This window comes from Oncorhynchus nerka, linkage group LG22 (genome assembly GCF_034236695.1).
Source record: "Oncorhynchus nerka isolate Pitt River linkage group LG22, Oner_Uvic_2.0, whole genome shotgun sequence".
NCBI classification, from domain to species: domain Eukaryota; kingdom Metazoa; phylum Chordata; class Actinopteri; order Salmoniformes; family Salmonidae; genus Oncorhynchus; species Oncorhynchus nerka.
The window spans coordinates 59913206-59935763 of record NC_088417.1 but is presented as its reverse complement, the minus strand read 5'-3'; the positions used below and the strand labels follow the sequence as shown (position 1 = coordinate 59935763).

Sequence of the window (22558 nt, the reverse complement as noted above, 5' to 3'; positions counted from 1 at the left end):
TGAAATGCAGCTAGTTTTCTGTCTTTCCAGCTTTAGTTTGAAGTGTGTTGTTGGCTAGTTCCTCTAAACAACAGTGTTCTGACAAGAGAGTACATTTTCTATGCCAGGCGAAATCGTGCATCATTAGCTCATTATGGATTCGTCCAAATAAATGTCACTAAAAACAGCTTAATCAAACACAAAATGCAACTACTTACTCATGTTTTTCTGGCTGCAGTTTGATGTACTAAGTTAGCTATAGTTGGCTAGCTAGCAATGTTTTTAATGGAAATATGTTGGTAACCCCTTGTATGACACGGTTTGCAACAACACCCATGACAATATATCCTCCAAACACGGACTTCTTGGGCATTATCATTTAAAGATTGCATATACAATTGAAGTTTGCTGCTCTCTTGCACTGTTACAACACTCAGCCCTCCTCTCCCATATCAAGCCTGGTGACATTTGCTCGGCAGCTGAAGGACTCCGAGGTATTTTCTTTGAGAGGCTTGCGTTATCTTTGCTTGAACTGCACTATATTTAGTCGCAATGGAATGAGGGAAGACCACAAAGCCCATGTACATTTCTGAACTTGGAATTTGATTGCCTGTATGCATTACCATTAGATATCAAATCCTTTTATGACAGGAGTTAACATTCCTCCCGTGACTGTTTCAATCATCATATAGATGCAACCAATGTGACGTCATTCCCTGATCTGGTATCCACTATCAACCCCAGCATCCTGGATACAAAAGGACTTTCCCTGATCTGGTATCCACTATCAACCCCAGCATCCTGGATACAAAAGGACTTTCCCTGATCTGGTATCCACTATCAACCCCAGCATCCTGGATACAAAAGGACTTTCCCTGATCTGGTATCCACTAGTAACCCCAGCATCCTGGATACAAAAGGACTTTCTGCTGGTGCCATATTCAGTTGTTACCCAATACTGAAAAGAGAAAGGAAAACAGCAATGGCAAGGCAAGTCCAGCGACAACCTGTGATTCGAGGAGATGAGACACAAAAATGATGTGTGACTCTTAGGGTACTATCACAACATATTGTGCAATCACAGCATAGCAATAGTGGTCAAATGTTAAAGTTGCCTAGGGTTAATTACACGGAAGAAATTAGGCCCTAATCTATGGATTTCACATGACTGGCATCTGTTGGTCACAGATTATTTTTTAAAGGTAGGGGCGTGGATCAGAAAACTAGTCAGTATCTGGTGTGACCACCATTTGCCTCATGCAGTGTGACACATCAGCTGCCAGGAATTGTGTACAGATCCTTGCGACAGCATTATCATGCTGAAACATGAGGTGATGGGATGAATGGCACGACAATGGGCATAAGGATCTCGTCACGTTATCTCTGTGCATTCAAATTGCCATCGATAAAATGCAATTGTGTTAGTTGTCTGTAGCTTATGTCGGCCAATAACATAACCCCACCTAGACCATGGGGCACTCTGTTCACAACGTTGACATCAGCAAACCGCTCGCCCACACAAAGCCATACACGCTGTCTGCCATCTGCCTGGTACAGCTGAAACCGCTATTCATCCGTGAAGAGCACACTTCTCCAGCGTGCCAGTGGCCATTGAAGGTGAGCATTTGCCCACTGAAGACGATTACAACGCCGAACTGCAGTCAGGTCAAAATCCTGGTGAGGACGACGAGCAAGCAGATGACCTTCCCTGAGACAGTTTCTGACAGTTTGTGCAGAAATTCTTTGGTTGTGCAAACACAGTTTCATCAGCTGTCCGGGTGGCTGGTTTCAGACGATCCCACAGGTGAAGAAGCCAGATCTGGAGGTCCTGGACTGGCGTGGTTACATGTGGTCTGCGGTTGTGAGGCTGGTTGGACGTACTGCCAAATTCTCTAAAACGATGTTGGAGGCGGCTAAAGAAATGCATATTCAATTCACTGACAACGGCTCTGGTGGACATTCCTGCAGTCAGCATGCCAGTTACACGTTCCCTCAACTTGAGACATCTGTGGCATTGTGTTGTGGGACAGAACTGCACCTTTTAGAGTAGCCTTTTATTGTCCCCAGCACAAGGTGCACCTGTGTAATGATCATGCTGTTTAATCAGCTTCTTGATATGCCACACCTGTCAGGTGAATGATTATCTTGACAAAGGATATATGCTCACTAACAGGGATGAAAATTCAACTAAATACCTCTGGTAATGGTGTTAGTCGGCCCATGGTGGTAATCTTCACTTCTTATATAAAGAGGCTTCAGTGTGCCCTCGCCACTATGTATCCCCACAACAATGTTAAACTGTGTTGGACCTGAAGCGTAAAAATAGGGGTGAGAGGGGATAACAAAGTTGACCGGTCAAGTCAGCTGTCGAGAGTGACCTCCACTGAGGAACTGGAGGTCACTGACACTGCTGGATGACCTTAGTGACAACACAACCTGCGGTCACACGGCCTGCAAGCTTTGCCCTAAAACCGGTCCCTGCTATTGTTGTTGTTATTTTCACTGAAGACTTGAGGTCAGTTTGGCACATTTCTACTAAGGACTTACCACCAGTGTTTTCCCCAAAAGGCTGTTTCCATTTTATGGGCCATTGCTTCGGCGGGCCTGGTCTAACCTGGGGCCAAGCCCAGGCCACTGGTACTTTTGAAAATAAGAATTTGTTCTTAACTGACTTGCCTAGTTAAATAAATGTAAAATATTTTTTTAAATAAAAAATTAACATAATCACTGGCAACACAATGGTGCTGTAATGGAAAACCCCCATTTAGCCACTTCCCCCAGCTCATAAAAAAGGTGAGCCCCCACCAGCAGGGTTGGGTAGGTTACTTTCTAAATGTAGTCTGTATTTTTTTCTATTTTGTCTTTAACCTTTTATTTAAATAGGCAAGTCAGTTGAGAACAAATTCTTATTTACATTGACAGCCTAGTAACAGTGGATTAACTGCCTTGTTCAGGGGCAGAACGACAGATTTTTACCTTGTGTAGTAATCAGTAAGTAACGTAATTTTTGGATTACCCAAACTCAGTAATGTAATCTGATTACTTTCCCCACAAGAGGCAGGAAAGAACACAAATTATCCATCAAACGCATTTGACTTGTGGTCAGATTCCCTCAGGTGGAACAAACTTGAACTTGCACCTTTTTTCAATGCCTAATTTAAAGTCATTGAGAAAACAGAAATGTGTCTGTCTTTTTTCGCAAACATTATTTCTGAATTTTAAAAGTATTCAAAAGTATCTGTTATCTGATTACAATGCTTTTTTTCTGGTAACAGATTCGATTTACAGTTGTTTTGTAATCAGATTACATGTAAGAGATTAACTGTATTCAGTTACTCCCCAACCCTGACAACCAGAGCTCCTGGTTACTGGTGGGGGAAGGGAAATGTGCATGCTTTGGTATAGAAACTGTGGAAACTGGAACATGCTTTGTTTTGGGGTCAGGGCTAATCCTTTCTTAGAAAGGAGTTTATTCTATATGGAATATAAATGTCAATTCATGAATTCATTAGTCTGGCTGAGTCCAGACACAGTGTATATATTTGCAGCTAAGCTAAGTGGGAATTGGCATCTCCTAGGGGTAAAACAAATCAGATCTGTATTTTTGAGAGAAAGCAAAGCATGCCACTGAGATTATAGGCTATTTTCATTTTACTTCTGTTGAACACTATCCTGTCTAACAGTATTGTGAAAGCATTTGGTTTTAGTGGGATAAAAGTAACTCAAAACACAATGTGGTTTAGCCTGCACATTTCATGAAGGGCTTCCCTGTAAATTTCTCACAGCACCGACCAAAGAAAAACACTCTCTGTAACCAGGTTTTTAGCCAACCATTCCATGCAAATGAATTACCTGACATATGAACATTTGTGTCAGTAAAATTAATTATTCGAGAAATGGCGGTGGAAACACCTCTATGCGCAAATATTGATACAATTGTGTGGTCCTCCACCTACGAATTTGTATTTTTTTACCTTTATTTAACTAGGCAAATCAGTTAAGAACAAATTCTTATTTTCAATGATGGCCTAGGAACAGTGGGTTAACTGCCTGTTCAGGGGCAGAAAGACAGATTTTTACCTTGTCAGCTCGGTGGTTTGAATTTGCAACCTTCCGGTTACTAGTCCAACGCTCTAACCACTAGGATACCCTGCAATTTATTAGGCTACAGATTAAATAATTGATGATCAACTTCACAGGGTGGTCAAAGTGCATGGTGATGAGCTTGATGCTCCTTTCCAATAAAATCAAGGGTCTTATTATGGTGACATGTTGATCGATGCTTGGCTGCCGTTTGACAAATAAAAAAATATAATCTCATCGTGTAGGTAGTTTACCCGCGCTGTATCTGCGAGCTGTTGGCTAGAGTACGTGCCAAGACCAGAGTGGGCACATTGGCTATATACTGTAATGCAACAGTTTTTCTGACTAAACCATCAGTATAGTTGAAAATGTGGAAACCCATTTATGTATTTTTTATTCGGTACATAAAACAAGTAATATTTTACGTGCACTACGTCATCACGCACAGCCTTTTATCCGCAATAAATCAGTTTGATGGAAACACATCTCTGGTGTGTAAATGTACATATTGTTTTATGCACTTTTTTGAATAAAAAAAAAGTATTGGGACAATGACAATTTTGTTTTGTCTCTGTACTCCAGCACTTGGGAACTGAAATTATACATTGACTTATACATTAATTATACATTAAAGTGCAGACTGTCAGCTTTAAGTTGAAGGTATTTACATCCATATCGAATTAACCGTTTAGAAATTACAGCACTTTTTGTACATACACGTAGTCCTCCCATTTTAGGGGACCAAAAGTATTTGGACAAATTCACTTATGTGTATTAAAGTAGTCAAAAATGTATATTTGGTCCCATATTCATAGCACATAATGACTACATCAAGCTTGTTACTCTACAAATGTGATACATTTTCTGTTTGTTTTGGTTGTTTCAGATTATTTTGTGTCCAATAGAAATTAATGGTAAATAGAGTATTGTGCCATTTTGGGGTCACATTTATTGTAAATATGAATAGAATATGTTTCTAAACACTTCTACATTAATGTGGATGCTACCATGGTTATGGATAATGCTGAATGAATTGTGAATAAACATTCCCCCAAGATGCTAACCTCTCACCATTACAATAGGGAGGTTAGCAATTTAAAAAAAAAAATGTATGCCTCTAACTTCTTCACTCATCATTATTCATTATTCGGTAATCATGGTAGCATCCAGTGTTTAGAAACATATTATATTCTAGTTTACAATGAAAGGGACTCCAAAATGACACAATAAATGATTTACCATTCATTTCTATTGGGCACAAAATAATCTGAAATGCAAGCTAAACAAACAACATATACATCCAACAAATTTGGAGATTCCCAAGCTTGATGTAGTCATTGCGTGCTATGAATATGGGACCAAATACTTCACTTTTTACTACTTTAATACACATATAAGTGAATTGTGTCCTAATACTTTTGGTTCCTTGAAATGGGGGGACTATATGACCAACTCAGTGGCCTTGTGGTTAGTGTCCACCCTGAGATTGGAAGGTAGTGAGTTCGATCCGGCCGAATCATACCAAAGACTGTAAAAATGAGATCTGATGCGAACCAGATGCATCTCTGGGAAACTGATGCATCTCTGCTTGGCATGCAGCATTAAGTAGATAGATTGGGGGTAAGGCCAGCGATAGACGAGGGTCCTGTCCAGGGGCTGTACTTGTACTTCAAGCTGCCTCACACTACAGAAACTGGAGATAGGCTCCTGCTCCTATGAGCCATTCCAGCTCGCACACGCCAAGGCTTGTGCAAGGCTACTTACTTCTGTACAAAAAGTGGTTCAACGATTCAACCGATATGGATGAAAATACCCTCTGTAAATTTCTCACTCATTATTATTCATGATTCATTCAGCATTATCCATAATCAGTCTACACTTCAACCTCATAGTCATTGCATCATTTCAAATCCAAAGTGCTGGAGTACAGAGCCAAAACAACAAAAAATGTGTCACTGTGCCAATACTTTTGTAGTTCACTGTATGTGGTGACAAAAACTGTAACCTAGTTTTGCTTGCGAAGATAAATATTTACTCTCTTTGGGGCATTCCAAGTGTTCACATAGCCTCCCTCGGCTACAAGTTAAACTCTCTGCAGGACAAGACACTGTGGCGGTACAGAAGTGCAGTTACCCGAGTGGCTGAATTGGAGAATGTGTGACCTTTTCCACACCTTGGCCAACAGGGAGCCATGCAGAACCTTTAAGAGCAGTAGAGGGAGAAGAGAGCTTAAGTCTTGAGGAGTGTTGTACTGGACAGTATTTCTTAGCACTGGGGTAGAGCCTAGTTTAACACAATCCACATATGGAGTGGAAGTTGCAGAGCACAGAAACACATCCCATCCAATGCCATCGCTAACTAAGGAGGATAATTAATTGCTCTGTGGGCACCACTTGCTCAGCGAACGCACAGCCTCCTCCTCCTGGGGGAACTGAACCAATGGAGCAGTTTAAAAATAACGAGGAATATTATCCGCTTCACGTGCTGTTGAATGTTCACTGAGGAGATGTGTCAAATTTCTAATCACGTGTTTGTGTGCACAACACAAAACAAACATTTGAAGACAGCAACTAGAAGATACTTCGCAAACTAGGTACTTTAATGTCTGGGGTTTTCAAAGGGGCATGGGAGTATCTTGCTGAGGTGCTAGGCAGCGTTGTCACTTGGGGATTTCACTGGGAAGCTTATTTGGAACCCTCCATTTATGACTTCACACTCCTCTATAACTTTCTTTTACTACCAGAAGGGGAAATATTTGTGCCATTCCCAATAGGAAAACACCATAGAAAGCTAGGATCCAATTCACATGCAGGCATCCTTTCTTTAGTCATCAGTTCAATCACCATCGCTCCATGTCATCTGCATGTATAATTTGAAATGAAGCCAAGGGATGGCTTTTTTCTCCAGTTGCTCTGCTATTGTTTTATTCAGCACTGCTACGCCTGGGATTTTATCAGGGCATTACACTAAGATTATCAAGAAGAACCAGCCTTCCCTCTTGAGGAGGGCGAGGGATATAAAAAAAACATGAATGTAAATTGCCAGATCGCACACAGATGTGCCCTGCCAGGAAGACGGGAAAGAGAGAAGGAAAGACAGGTTAATATAGGTCACAGAGCACCTTTATGGTTTGAGGGCTTAAACTACACACACAAAGGCACACACACTGCAAAGATCTGTCCGTCCACTGTATATGAACCCAGTGGGAAACACTAGAGCAGCCTCTCAGGCCCAGGTGTCAGGGGCTGCGTCATGGCACTGGGAAGAGTCTCTCCCAGAGCAAGGCGGAGAGAGAATAGACAGGAAGACAGGCGTCATAGGGCAGGATGTGGCAGACAGGGGAAGAGAGACGGGAGATACCTGTCCCACAGCTCACAGTCATCACTTCCTCATTGCCGCCTAGACTCCGAATGCTTTACTGGCCAGTGCCGCCGTTCCGCTAATGCCCCCCATCAGGAAAGCTCCATCTGTTGCTGTGCAAACGCTAAGGAGGATGTCATTGTTAAGAGGATGTATGTTCAAGCAAGGGAATGGCCTGCTGGATCCGCTCTATCTCTTGTATTGTTCAGCTAGCCTCGCCTGCCAAACCAGGGAAATGATTAGGAATTCAGACTTCCTGCCTGCAGACTAGACTATTTTGTGTGTAAATTACCAAATGTCGGGACTCGTTGGGGACAGTATATTTTCACAGTATTTAGTATGTTGTTTAAAAAGCTGCCTTCTGCACTCCCAAAGAGTATGCTCTGGATGTAGATGGGAATTTATTCCTGGAGTTTTTGCAATTTTTGTCCTGGATAGTTGTTTCTAGGCCAGACCTCACAACCTTTTATTGGAGTTTCAAGCTAACTTAAGCACTAATACTGTCTTATTTACAGCCTTAGCTAGTCTTTTAGCAAGTAAAAAAATTAATAAAGCTGTTTGGTGAAATCAAAGACAAAATACTATTGTGTTTAGTAATATATTTAGGCAATCTGATATGGGTTTATTGTTTTAAAGATGGAAGCAAAATAGTGGATGCAAAATAGCCCCATAATTTCAAAGATTCACAACTACCTGGGGTGGCAGGTAGCCTAGCGGTTAGTTGCTTGTTCAAATCCCAGAGCTGGCAAGTTGGAATATTCTTCCGTTCTGCCCTTGAGCAAGGCAGTTGACCCCCACAACAACTGCTCCCTGGGTGACGATGACGTTGATGTCGATTAAGGCAGCCTCCCTTCAGAGATTCAGAGGGGTTTGGTTAAATATGGAAGAGACATTTTGGTTGAATGCATTCAGTTGTGCAACTGACTAGGTATCCCTTTTTCCCCTTCTATATTTTACAGTAGGTATGAGGTTCCTTATTGGATATGCATCCTTCTTTCGATGCTAAACCCACCACTGGTGTGCATGGCCAAAGAGCTCTATTTTCATATTCAAGGGCATGTCTTCTTGTCCCTTGATATTCTGGAATAGAGGAATATGTGAATATCTTTCAGGCTTTGACAAAACAAATTGATGTTTCAGTTTAGAAATACAGTAAATTAGCTTTTCAGTCAAGCATTGTTACAGTATTAACAAAATACTGTATTTTATACTGCTTTTATGCCTTGTCACTTCTAATGCTTGTGTGTTTTTTAAAAGGCCAACTGAATAACTTTTTCCTCTCAGGGCCTAACTTTTGTTGTCTGTCTGAACTAGAACTGTATTAAATGGATCACATCTCGAGAGACAAAGCCCAAAATACTGTTATTAAAGATTCATAGCCATTAACATTAGCAATGTGGGGAACATTAAAGTTTCAAAGGCTTCCACTAAAGAATTACTCATAGTCCTTCCTTTCCATCGCTCCCACTCCTCAACTTTAGCAATGGATCGACATTTACATAATGGTTACCTGGAGGAAAATGGAGGAGGGTCATGCTCTTTCAATTTCAGTCAAGGGGAGGGTTAAGTATTTTTTAAACATAGTCCATGGGAGGATCATGTAATTTGTAATTAATTCCATTTCTGTATTTTTCAGTGTTTTAGAATTAGTTGCTTATTAAGTTTCAAGTTTTAATGTCACATGCAAAAGTACAGTAAAATGTGTTTCTGGCAAACTCAAAACCCAACAGTGCAATAATCAATAACAATGTATTACTAGAAAAAAACACAAGAAATAAGATTAAGAAATATGAAAAACTTTGTGTATTTAAGTAAGGAAGCATACTATATACCGGAAATATTTAAAAGTCAGGTCCAATACCACATTTACATACTGGAGTGACCAATTGCCGTGCTGCAGCAGAAATAATAGTCTATGGCTTGGGTGGTTGGTTTCTTTGACCATTTTCTGGGCCTTCTTTTCACACCGCCTGATATAGAGGTCCTGGATGGCAGGGAGCTTGGCCCCAGTGATGTTATGGGCTTTTTATTAAATAAAATGGCAAAAAGCACAGGCTAGCTAAACATTTTGAAGAAAATAAAATGGATCCGATTATATAAACTGATCTATAACAGTGCTTTGGTCGAGTTGTAAAATACTGGGAATGTCACGATCGTCGTAAAGAGGAGACCAAGGCGCAGCGTGATATGAATACATGTTCTATTTATTAATGAAGACGGACACTAAACAAACTATACAAAATAACAACCGTGATGTTATATAATCTAAATGTGCAGACACATGCAACTAGACATAGATAATAACCCACAAAATACCCAAAGAAGATGGCTGCCTAAATATGGTTCCCAATCAGAGACAACAATAAACACCTGCCTCTAATTGAGAAGCAATCTAGGCAACCATAGACATATATAAACACCTAGATGATAAACAACCCCATAAACCTACAAAACCCCTAGACAGTACAAAAAACACATACATCACCCATGTCACACCCTGACCTAACCAAAACAATAAAGAAAACAAAGAATACTAAGGTCAGGGCGTGACAGGGAAAGATGTGACTCCGATGGATATGGGGATTTCATTGTTTAATTTTATTTGACATTCAGAGGCTGAGCTACAACCTTTAACCGAGGAGACAAAAAATAGACTGCTTGAGAAGTAATCTAATTCTGTCACTATCAATTGATTAAGCTATTCACTTTCGGTACAATATAATGTTTTTGTTTAAACCCAGACAGCTTTTCGGTAAACACTTGTGACCTTTTTTTGTTGGGTTAAGCCACAGAAGAAGAGTAGCCAGCAGTTAAAGCTTAAATTTTTCTGTGTTGGTCGGCCTAGGGTGGAAAGGTAGGCCTGACTTTTGAAAGTACCACACTCAGATCAAAATGTTTAGAAACAGCGACAGGTTCGTTGTAAACAAGACACACTGATTTGGAATTGCAGAAATATGATAAGATAAACACATAGGCCTATTGCTCTGTCCATCCTTAGCCTGCAATTTCAGTAATTTGTGTGGTATTAAAAAATAATCTCCTAATATGTAAAGTGAAGTACAATTGCGTGAAATGTTTCTAAAAGGCCATTTTTTTCTCTGACCTGCAAATACGATGATAGATTCATGCAATGTTTTTACCATAAAGGCGAACTTTCCACCCCTACTCTTGTCTACAGTGGTATGCCAACCTACAACCTTCTGGCCCGCAGCCCTGTGCACTATCAAAATTCCCGTATTGCCATGTAATGCTGACAGGACGAAGAACAGTTTCTAAAACTGCATTTCTAAGGCTCTGGTCTGTCCAAGAAGTGAGGGTAAACGGATCACTCCCTTACTACATCTCATTAATTGTTCAATATAAGATTAATGTAAGAGGGCGGATAATCACCTTTTTCAAAACGTGGGACAATGTATAGCATGGTGTTTAAACTGACGACATAAGGTAAACAAGCTGTGATCTAGTAATGATCTCAGAGACATTAGGGTAAGCAGCTTACCCTGTCTGCTTTAGAAGGCAACCCCAGCCAGCTCCCTCAACCATGCGTGCATTGGATAGTGCATTGGATAGCAGGGAACTGGTATGATACCAAAGCAAGCTGACCTTGACTTACTAGGAACTGGGTGAGTGTCACAGAAAACACACCTACTTTAATGCCTGGGTGTGAGTAGAATTTCCTGGGGAATGGTCTACCAAAGGATCCGTGACCTTACTCTTTCAGAAAGACTTGTCTCTTCAGGTCACCGACTTACCTTACTGTGTGAAAGAACTGTGTGGTGCTTTGCTAATTCACTGTGTCAGCAGAGGCCTGGTGAACTCTAAAACAGTAAAAGGCTCTAAACGGGCTCCTGTCTTTTTAATGGATTGGGGGGCTTAGGCCTCTAGCAGCTACTTGAGCCTAAGCTTTAGTCTCAGGGAGACTATTCATGGGTGTATGACTGGGTTGGGATGCATGTGTGGGAGCATGGCCTTTCTGTATGATTCTGAAGTGCACACGGCAAAAAGTGAAATCTAATCAAGCATAAATATCTTCTAATGAGTGATAATTAATTTATTAAAATGAGTGTTTTTTTCTTACCAAGCTAAATGATCTACTATCATTGGCAGATAATTTTTTTTACCTAAAAAATGCCAGCACCAAACCAGTGTCTCTACATTTGTATGTTTGGTAGAAAACAATCATGTTAAAAAGTTCTAAACTGTGATTTTCAAACACTATGAGATTCACGGTGATGTAGGGAGCAAGAAAATACCATCCCTCTGGCTAAAAACTTGTTGCAGGTTTTGAAAATAATTTTAAAAATGTTTTTTATCCCACCCTGTGATGTCACAGAGAAGCATTTTTTAGGACTCTTTTTATCTTTTTAACCACAGATCATAGAAGCCCGGCCTTTTCACATATGTAAACACTGGTTTGGTGCTGGAAATAATGAATATGAGGTTGAAAAGTGATGGAGTTGCAAGTAATTTATCTCATTTAAAGATAAGGCGATTTAAGGTAAAATATCTTGAAATACATGTAAGATAAATGACTTGCAACTCCATCACTTTTCAACCTCCAGCACCAACCCAGTGTCTACATATGTGAAAACGCTGTGTATTTTTCTTGTTAAAAGAAGTGAAATTATCTGCCATTTATGTTAGATAATTTAGTTTGTTCAGAAGAAAACACATTTAAGATGGCTTCAATTAAACTTTTTATAGTACATCCCTCTGTCATAGACCAAAGCGGGCGTGTTCCCAGGGCACTCATGGCCCATTACTGCTACATGGACACACGTGTCAGGAGCAGAGAGAGAGAGAGAAAGAAAGAGAGGGGTCGGGCAGGCGGCTAGGCTGCCACTGGCACGGGAGAGATCGTACCAAGAAGGGCGCCCGTCTCCTTGCACAATTACCCACTGTGCGCAGAAACTGAGCACGCCTTGCGTATGTCCGCATTGGTTCGCTCCGCCAGACTAAAAATGGAAGGTAACAGATCCAGGTCATGGTACGCTGGAAAGAATGAAGAATGCGTCTGGGTGGGGTGGTAGACTGGGAGCAAGGGGATGGAGGGGTTGATGTTAATTGAGTTTCTGGAATTTTAGATGAACTGACTGGTTAGAAACATCCCTAATGCAGGCATAACAGCCAGCGGACATACCACAGCACTGCAAACAGCTACCAATGGACATTGCACGTGTGTGTAATAGCAACGTTTGTTAGTAAGGCTCATATTTTTTCCTTTCCTGTTTTGCAGGCTACTTCAACGTATTGGCAGTAATACTGAAAACAACGAATGATGCGCCATGGGCCAACGAGTTTGAATGTAAGAGCCAATAGAGATGTCGTAATATATACACCAACATGACAATCAGTTACAGACATTTCCTGCTTGACCTTGACATGACACTAAAGGAACCAGAAGTAGATAACATCGACCCTCTGCTTCTTCCTTAAATAAACAACTTAAATCTAATTCCCTCTTGTCTCCTCTGGCAGCTATCGAATTGTCCTGTTTGATAGAGTCCATCTCCACAAAAAACCCAAGAATCGAATGGAAGAAAATTAAGGATGGGGAGCCCAGTTATGTCTACTTTGAGAAGAAAATCTCAGGTAACAGACTCAACGGAGTGCTTTGTCATAATGGCGTCTTCACTAATATCTCCAACATCAATATCAAAGTGACAAACCCCCCCCAAAAATGTTCAAATCCTCTTACAGACACAAACAACTTGGACTAATGAGGGAACGACATTCTGTTTTATACTCATCATGAATTATTCCTGTATTAAATCAATGGCAACTTAAAGCATGTTTTTTTAATCCTGCAGGAGATTTGGAGGGCAGAGCAATGATCAGAGAGCCTGCGACATTGGTGATAACCAACGCCACAAGATCAGACTCAGCCAGTTACCGTTGCGAGGTCAGCGCCCAGACTGACCTTAAATCCTTTGATGAGATTTTGATCAACCTCGTCGTAAGAGGTAGGTCTATCATCCCAGCCAGCCACATTTCTTCACATCTGCTCAACACATCATCATCAGCTTCTTGCACCATAAGCACATCATTAGTTGTATTACTACAGTAAACTGGTATAATATTGAAACCAGAACAAATTCAAGACTATACACCCATTCGAAGATGCATCACCTTGTGGCTATGACTGAAATGACATGTTTGGGGAAGGGAGCATTGCTGCTACCTCTGTGAAATTGCATGTTTGCCATCAGTCATTTGCGTTGCAATAATGCATCTCATCATCTCATCATGATTTAATGCATCTCATAATTTCACTGCTAAAATGTTTGCCGTTAGTCTTAAACCTTGAAGCTTTGAAAGTTGCTATGAAACATAACATACAAAACACAATGAACATATAGTCTTTGTACCTAAAACAGCCATATCAGTTTACAGGGACTCGTTTTTCCTCTGTTTTACTAAAACGGCACTGCATTAGTGGTTACAACTATCGATGCTGTAAGCTGAAACCGTGTTTTAGGTCACGCCAACCTTTTGGCACACGTACTGTATGAGGATGCTTTTTGACAGGCCTGTCCCTGCCCCAAAGGCGTGTTCTGGGCTATATGGGGAAACCTCTGAAACTGCACCCTCGCTAAATCGCAGTGCTAAAGATGGAAAGTGTTGGCAGGGTTTGGCACGGGGCAAAAAACACATACCCACCCTCCGAGATCATTCATTGGCCTAGTAACTACAATTCAGTGTGTATCATGGGCTATTCTGTTTTTGACACAATCAGATGCTGAATGTTGCCATTGCTAAATGTGTGATTGTGTCCACAGTGAAGCCAGTGGTGCCGAAATGTGCTGTCCCCAAATCGGTGCCTGTAGGGACGGCGGTAGAGCTGCGATGCGTGGAGGATCAAGGTTTCCCCAAGTCTCAGTACCAATGGTTCCGTAACAAGGAGGAAATCCCAGATGACCCCAAGACCAGCCCTAAGTTCATCAACTCCTCCTACACGCTCAACGCCGAAACAGGCACCCTGGTGAGTGTTTGTTTGTGTGCGGTGACTGGGAGGGAAGGGGCCACTGTAGTGCATGGCGAGGCTGCGGGGGTGGTGGCCTTGCCCCCAGCAGTAGGGGCAGATATTTTGGGGTGACAGTTGATGGTGTGAGGGGGCTTGAGCCATTAGGGGAATCTGCTGTCCTCATTGGCACATTCCTGAACTCCTTCTCCCCTGCTCAGCCAGATAGTCAGTGGCTCGGCCTTTTCACTCCACTCAACCTTTACACTGGCTTCTAAAGTTTGGCCTGGCTGTCACTGACATACTTTACTTCCAGGGAGTCACACCCTACTACTGTTCATATTGGCCGCTTGTCCTTGAAGACCACCAGCACATGCTGCCAAATCTGCTTTTCATATCCAACTGAAAGCTAACTAATTAGTAACAGGACTAGAATTAGAGGACACGACCTTCATTAGTGGGTTAAAATCCAATGGGAGACAGCATACAACAAGAACTGAAGGGATATCTGTTGAACAGTAAAGCAACTCATTTTCGGGACAGTTCAAATTGTAATTCAAATTGAACCTCGTTGTAAGCCTGCACTTTCCCACATGCAGTAAATACACCAGAATGAAAGGACTCCGTTTATACGGAGTGTAATTGAGACTTGCTGCTGTTGGTTTTTCCTCTGCAGAAATTCAGTGCTGTCAGAATGAACGACTCAGCAGAGTACTTCTGCCGAGCAAAGAACGACGCGGGCCACTCAGAGTGTGGACCGCAGACAATGGAAATCTGTAAGTCTGTCTGACAGCTGACAAATTTGTACACAAGACACATGTTGTTTGTTGAAGCATGTCATTCCAGTAGTCCGGTGTTCAATTCATAAAGAGCCAGTTGAAGGTATCTCAACATCAATTCTTCATTCTTCCTGTTGTTCTTCCCCAGATGATATCAATATCGCCAGGATCATCCTGGGAGTGCTGGTGGTGGTGCTATTGTGCATAACAGTGGGCCTCTGCTTTGCGTACAAGCGTGGCTACTTCGCCAGCCAGAAACAGACTGGAAACAAGTGAGTGAAACTTCCTCTTGAGCGGCAATAGGGAAGGGTCATGGCTCATTGAGGTTTAACATTTGCCAATTTAGACTTTATGAACAAGCTTGACCTCACAACTTGACCTGGTTTTATAACATGCATGGAACAATTCTTTCTAGAAATGTGTTGTTTTTGCAACAGCATAATGCCTTCTGATCATGTCTCCGTTGTGTTTCACAGTTACAAAGCACCAGAAAAAGGAGAAGGGGTGGACTACGTCAGAGCCGAGGACGAGGTGCGTAAAGAAAAACATTTTTTTTAACTCAAAAAAGTTCAACTAGGCAGTCCTTTAACTTTAGCTTACTTGCTCTTCCTTTTTATTCCAGGGCGACTTCCGACACAAATCTTCGTTTGTCATCTGAAGAGAAAGACGAAGGTCATGGAAGTGAAAGGTGTGGTACTTTGGACGGAACTCATTAAGTGTATGAGATGACCAGTGAGCTGCCACAGTACGTGCCTTGAGCTCTCAGCATGTCTGAAATGATTCAAGTTTGCCAAAGATGACAAGTTTTCACATCTATATAGAACTGTTAACCATTGTTACAGACAAGTTTTGAAACCAACTTGTTGACTGCTTTCATCACCAATCAACTTATTTTGCTAAATTATGGAGTTAAGTTAGTTGTTGCATGTTTTAAAAGGTATTTAACATCATCTGCGGGAGGAAAAAAAACATTTATGTAGGATCTTCTGCTAGGAGGGAAAAAAGTATTTAGCTAAGTTCTGAAGTAAATGTAACATAACACATTTCTACTGTAAACATTTGCTTCAAAAAACTTTGTCATTTATAACTTTTTTTTCTACCAGCAAAAATGTCAGACTATTTTTGATGGAATATATTTTGAAACGCCTATAAAGGTTTACTTTTTTAAATATTTGTAAAATACTAACCGTTTTTTTTATTTGGTTTTGGGAAAAATATCTAAGTTTCAACCACTCAATATTCAGCTGTAAACAGTCACCTTTCCTGATCATGAAAAAAAAAATGTAATTACAAAACCTAGCATATCAAGGTTTTCCTCTAGAATGGTCTTAGATATTTTATTTACTGCTGGGATTTCCATGTTAATATTGAAAGAAAGTTACATGTTGATGTTTGTATTGTAGATATAGTCTTAGACAGTAGGAGGCTTCAAAGAGTACCAGCCAAAAGCTAGGAAACACTGTACACAATCAGTGGTGCATATCCTTGATTTTAAGTGTCCTTCTGTGCTTTCTGTTTATCTTGTATATTTTGAATATACTGTCCAGGTTGTTTTTTTTGCTGTATGTCAGGAATATGTTCAGTATTTGTAATAATACAGGGTTGATGTTGGCTAACAATTGTACTGATTGTATATAGATAATTGTTTGTTCCCTCCCACCCCCACCAATCGAGACTATGGTGAAAAACATTGGAGAATAATCAGATATAAAACTACCAAAAGGAGGCAATATGAAACTCTTTCCATGGTTTGAAAAAGACATGGTCATGGTAGAGCTGATCTGCCTAATGTTTGCACATAGGAAGATATCAATACTGTTCAATCATCTCTACTCCAGGCAAAAATAACTGAAAAATGAATTTGAAATAGAAAATTGAAGTAAACGACTTTGGGAAAATGTCAAATACCATTTGTCTAATTCATTTCAGACATTTCCAAGAGTTACAAAACATTCTGAGATACATACACAACAATTGCCTGATACACAAATAGTTTTTCACAAAACAGGTACTGAAGTTTTTCATTTGTACATTGATAAAGATCATTCCTTTTAAGTGCCTTCTGCCATTACAACAATAGATCAGCTTCAACACTTTTTTTTAACAAACTTTAATAGCATTTTTAACTCTACAAACAGCGTTTGAGAGGAATGATGACATTGCCACCTATTCTTAAGACAGGAATAGTAACATTTTCCCACCCAAATAATTTGTACATATCTGCTTTGCTTTGTAAATAGATTCTCGTTTTACATTCTTTGAAGGATTAAACTCGTTTCCATTGGAGTAGAAATAGAGATGTATTAGTGCCTAAATATAGTGGGAATTATTTTTGGTAAAGAGTAAAGACACAGCACTAGTACACAAACAGAAGAACATATACAAAGTTTAACAGACTAAATGGATGGAGAAACACAAAAGCATGTGGCCTACATTTACCATAAAGCCAGAAAACACCTGAAACTTCCAAGGCATTGAAAATAGATGTTATTTACAAGCCCTTTCTTTAAAACCTACAATTTAGTTGTAAATACACAGTGAAAGATGTATTCCAATACATGTTCTGTGGTTGGGGCTAGCTAAGCCAAATTATAACTGCCAATCACGTTTCCTCCAATCCAAAGATCATGAGGTTCCATCTATCCAGTGTTGAAAATCTTCCTCTAATTTCTCCAATGCTGGAGGTTGGCATTGAAGTCATGTCAAGGTTCAAGCTTTTCAAGTGTTCACATGTTTCATTTATTGATGACATTTTCTGAACCAAACTCATGTAACACCCATCTCAGGCCAGGTACAAATCCTCTGAGAATTCTTAAACCGTATGTCTATGAATAATAAAACTCACTTCTAATATTCTGACATGTGCAGTGGATTTTAATTTACAAAAATAAAAACAGAAAATATTAGATAGGACATTGAGTGTGTTCAGTGCGGACAGAAGAGAACATGAAAAAGAGAAAAATAAACAACTTTTGCTGGATTTGTCTTGTTTTATTATTGAGTGGGGACTGCAAGTTCCATTACCTTGTTCTGAAAATTACAAGAGAATAATCAGGTGAAACATTCGACCCATTTAAAATGGTTTAACGCTTTACAATTTTTACTTGCTGCTGATCAGGTGACATCTTCCCCAGTTTTTGAACCTGTGAAGAAAAAAAAACAGTCAAACCAAACACATTATCACAATGTTCTTATGATCAAATGGCATCTGTCGAAAGATCAAAATGTAGCATACCTGTTCTCCGGTCACTGAAGATGGTGCTGACTCCTTTCCCGAATGTAACTTAGTTTATGTTACCTGAGTAACACGTAACAAGGATATTATGTTGGGAAATTAGCTTTTTGGTCTTTAACATTAGACATAAGGTTAGCAGTTTGGTTAGGATCAAGTGTAGGGTTTGGCATTAGGTTAGCAGCTTTTAAGATGGTAGAACTTCTAGCTTTGCAGCTTAGTGCCAACTGATGACTTTAGTGACTGGGAAATGGCCACCTCCAGACACTGCTCTTGGTGAGATTTATCATGGGGCTGCCAGCCATTGATTTGTGGCTTAATGGCAGCACTTTTCTCTCTACATTAAGGACCTTTCATTTAGTCAGTAAATTGTTGACAGTACCTGAAAATACCACCCGTGGTGATTTTACGATGTAAATCTTAGTGAGGCAAACTTATTTTTCATCACCAATGCATGCCAGCAAAGCCACAACACAACACTAGACTTTTCATAAATTTCGCTATAATGGTGACAAACGGTGTCCACAAACTGTTAGGGCCTACATAAAGCTGTCCCAACAGCAGAGCTTTCTTTGCACCGATACGTTTTATCTATAATTTCTCTTCATATGACAAGGATTGAAAAGGATTTGCCAGTAGATTGTCGACTTGATTCATGATGACTGCTAGCTAAGATTTTGAAAGTATGATGTTGACACGATCAGTCCAATCAAATCTACAGTAGATATAACTTGATTTGACGTCATTTTATCTGTGGCCAATTACCTTGAGCCTTCTTGGATGGGTACTTCTGATGTAACTCTATGGCAGCACCCAAGGGGCTTGAATTGTCTAGCTCTCCCTGTAGATTTTGCGGTGACGTAGTGTCCCCATGAGTGACAGAACACTGAGCCAATCACGGCGCCACAAGAGAACATTACCAACCCCTACTCTACATATTTTCCGCTGGCTGCCCCACCACCACAGACATCACTGAGCAAGGCTGAAACACTTTAATTCTGGAGCTGTCTTCCTCAAGAAAGCAAAAAATGTTTGTATGCGGTTTTATTAACTGAACTATTATTATTATGTGACAATAAATATATAGTACCAGTCAAAGGTTTGGACACACCTACTCATTCAAGAGTTTCTTTATTTGGACTATTTTCTACATTTTAGAATAATAGTGAAGACATCTAAAATATGAAATAACACATGGAATCATGTAGCAACCAAAAAAAAGTGTTAAACAAATCAATACACATTTTATATTTGAGATTCTTCAAAGTAGCCACCCTTTGCCTTGATGACAGCTTTGCACGCTCTTGGCATTCTCTCAACCAGCTTCATGAGGAATGCTTTCCAACAGTCTTGAAGGAGTTCCCACATACAGTGCGTGCTCATCCACCCCTTGTACTCCTTATTCACCCATGACTGTGTGGGCACGCACGCCTCTAACTCAATCATCAAGTTCGCAGACGACACAACAGTGGTAGGCCTGATTACAAACAACGACGAGACTACTTACAAGGAGGTGGTCAGAGACCTGGCCGTGTGGTGCCAGGACAACAACCTCTCCCTCAACGTGATCAAGACTAAGAAGATGATTGTGGACTACACGAAAAGGAGGACCGAGCACACCCCCATTCTCATCGACAGGGCTGTAGTGGAGCAGGTTGAGAGCTTCAAGTTCCTTGGTGTCCACGTCACCAACAAACTATCATGGTCCAAACACACCATGACAGTCGTGAAGAGGGTACGACAAAGCCTATTCCCCCTCAGGAGACTGAAAAGATTTTACATGGGTCCTCAGATCCTCAAAAGCACATATGTCAGAGTCAAGGCCCGCGGGCCACATCCGGCCCGCAAGAAGGTTTTTTACGGCCCCTGGGATGATCTTGATTTATTATTAGAACCGGCCCGCAGCAAGCCGGCAGCCCGCAGATCTTTTACACGCACCAATACTACATTTCCCACAATGCAAAGGTGACGCACCGAGCAGTAGGCTGCTTCATTTCAATATTTATTGGCACAGCAGTCGTCAGCATCACAGTAAAATTAACTTTCAGATACCCATCAAAAATGGCAAAACGGAAGGTGGATACTGAGAACCGGGGGTTTCAAACAAGGTGGGAGTCGGAGTATATGTTCACGAAGGTAGCTGGAAAACCTGTGTGTCTTCTGTGTGGAGAAAGTGTGGCGGTACTGAAAGAGTATAATCTGAGACGACATTATGAAACGAAACACGCGGACAAAAACAAGAATATGGACATGGAACAAAGGCTACAAAGGCAGAGGAATTAAAACGAGGCCTCAAATCGACAGGCTCTGTTCAAAAAGCCAAATCACAAGGCCAGGCTGCTGTCAAGGCCAGTTTTATTTTGGCAGAAGAGATCGCTAAATCAGCCCGGCCATTTACGGAGGGGGATTTCATCAAAAACTGCATGATTAAAGTTTGTGACGAAGTTTGCCCAGAAAAAGGCAACTCTTTTTAAATGTGAGTCTGAGCAGAAACACCATTGCCGAGAGAGTAGACCAGTTGTCCATCAATCTAAAAGAGCAGCTTGTGAAAAAGGGAAAAGATTTTATTGCATATTCCTTGGCTGTGGATGAGAGCACCCACATTTCTGACATTGCCCAGTTGTCAATTTTCATCCGCGGAGTGGACTCCAACCTAAGCGTGACAGAGGAGTTTTTGGCTTTACGTCCTATGCATGGCACAACTACGGGGCATGATTTGTATGAAGAGGTGTCAAGATGTGTAAATGAGATGGAGCTGCCTTGGGAAAACTCGTGGGTTTGACAACCGACGGAGCACCTGCGATGTGTGGACACAGGAGCGGACTGGTGGCGAAGATACGGGAAAAGATGCAAGAGGAAAACGCGACAGGTGAGCTGACAGCTTATCATTGTATCATACACCAGGAAGCGTTGTGCGGTAAAGCCTTGAAAATGGAGCATGTAATGAGCATCATCACGCGCACAGTTAACTTTATCAGAGCCAAAGGTTTGAATCACCGCCAGTTCAAGGCATTTCTGACGGAGTTAGAAACGGAGCATGGTGATTTGCCTTATCACACAGAGGTGCGATGGCTAAGCCAGGGAAAGGTGCTTCAAAGATGTTTCGAGCTTCGTGAGGAGATTTGTCTGTTCTTGGACAGCAAAGGGAAAGACACAACACAACTCCGAGACTAAATGTTTCTGTGTGAAATGGCTTTTCTGTGTGACATTACGAGTCATCTGAATGCAATAAACTTGCAGCTGCAGGGTCGGGATCGTGTCATCTCTGATATGTACAGTACAGTGAAGGCATTTAAAACCAAACTGACTCTGTGGGAGACGAGATGCGGAAAGAAAATTTGAGCCACTTTCCCAGCTGCCAGACCATGAAAGAGAAGCTCTCTACCAGTGCGTTCCCGAGCACACAGTTGGCTGATAAAATAGGTATGCTTGCCGCTGACTTTCGACGCCGATTTGCTGACTTTGAAGCACAAAAAAGCAGGTTGGAACTGCTCGGTAACCCATTTGCTGTTGACGTGGAAAGCTCACCACCAAACCTCCAAATGGAGTTGATTGACCTCCAATGCAATGATGCACTGAGGGCAAAATATGCGGCAGTGGGTGCTGCGGAGTTCGCCCGTTCCTCCCGGCACAATGCCCCAGCTGCGCATCCAGGCTGCTCAAACGTTGTCTATGTTTGGCAGCACATACCTGTGTGAACAACTGTTTTCTTTGATGAACCTGAACAAAACATCACACAGAAGTCGACTTACTGCTGAACACCTCCACTCAATTCTGAGGATTTCTTCAGCTCAGAGCCTTACCCGAACATTGATGAACTTGTGGAAAAGATGGGACACCACCAAGTATCACCCTCAACCTCAAACAAGTGAACATTACTGTGCAATCACATATTTAGAGTTTTTACTCAGTTCAAGTTTAAAAGTTAAAATTTAATATTTGTTTTCACTGCATGTTACTTCTCCTTAAACAAAGTGTTGTTTTTGATTAATAGATTTTTGCACTTTATTTTTTTGTATTTCAATCCAATTATATTTTAAAAATATTTCAGTTGAGTGGATGATAGAAAATTGCTATTATTGTTTTTTCTTTGAAGTAAATTTAGCCCACTTTTGCTAAAATAGAAAATATAGTCTACTGATGGTGCCTTGAATACCGGTTTCT

At 41.0% G+C, this 22558-nt stretch overlaps 1 protein-coding gene across 1 annotated transcript in view; it reads left to right on the top strand.

Annotated features, from left to right (window-relative positions):
- LOC115105420 (junctional adhesion molecule 3B-like) overlaps window positions 1–18142 on the top strand; it is a 51640-nt gene extending 33498 nt beyond the window's left edge. Inside the window, exons 2-9 of the mRNA XM_029627455.2 lie at window positions 12659–12727; window positions 12901–13014; window positions 13233–13385; window positions 14202–14404; window positions 15060–15159; window positions 15311–15434; window positions 15639–15693; window positions 15785–18142. Coding sequence (XP_029483315.1) covers window positions 12659–12727; window positions 12901–13014; window positions 13233–13385; window positions 14202–14404; window positions 15060–15159; window positions 15311–15434; window positions 15639–15693; window positions 15785–15820 — 854 coding nt within the window. The 3' untranslated portion in view covers window positions 15821–18142. The remainder of the gene's footprint in view (window positions 1–12658; window positions 12728–12900; window positions 13015–13232; window positions 13386–14201; window positions 14405–15059; window positions 15160–15310; window positions 15435–15638; window positions 15694–15784) is intronic.
- The last annotated feature ends 4416 nt before the right edge of the window (window positions 18143–22558 follow it).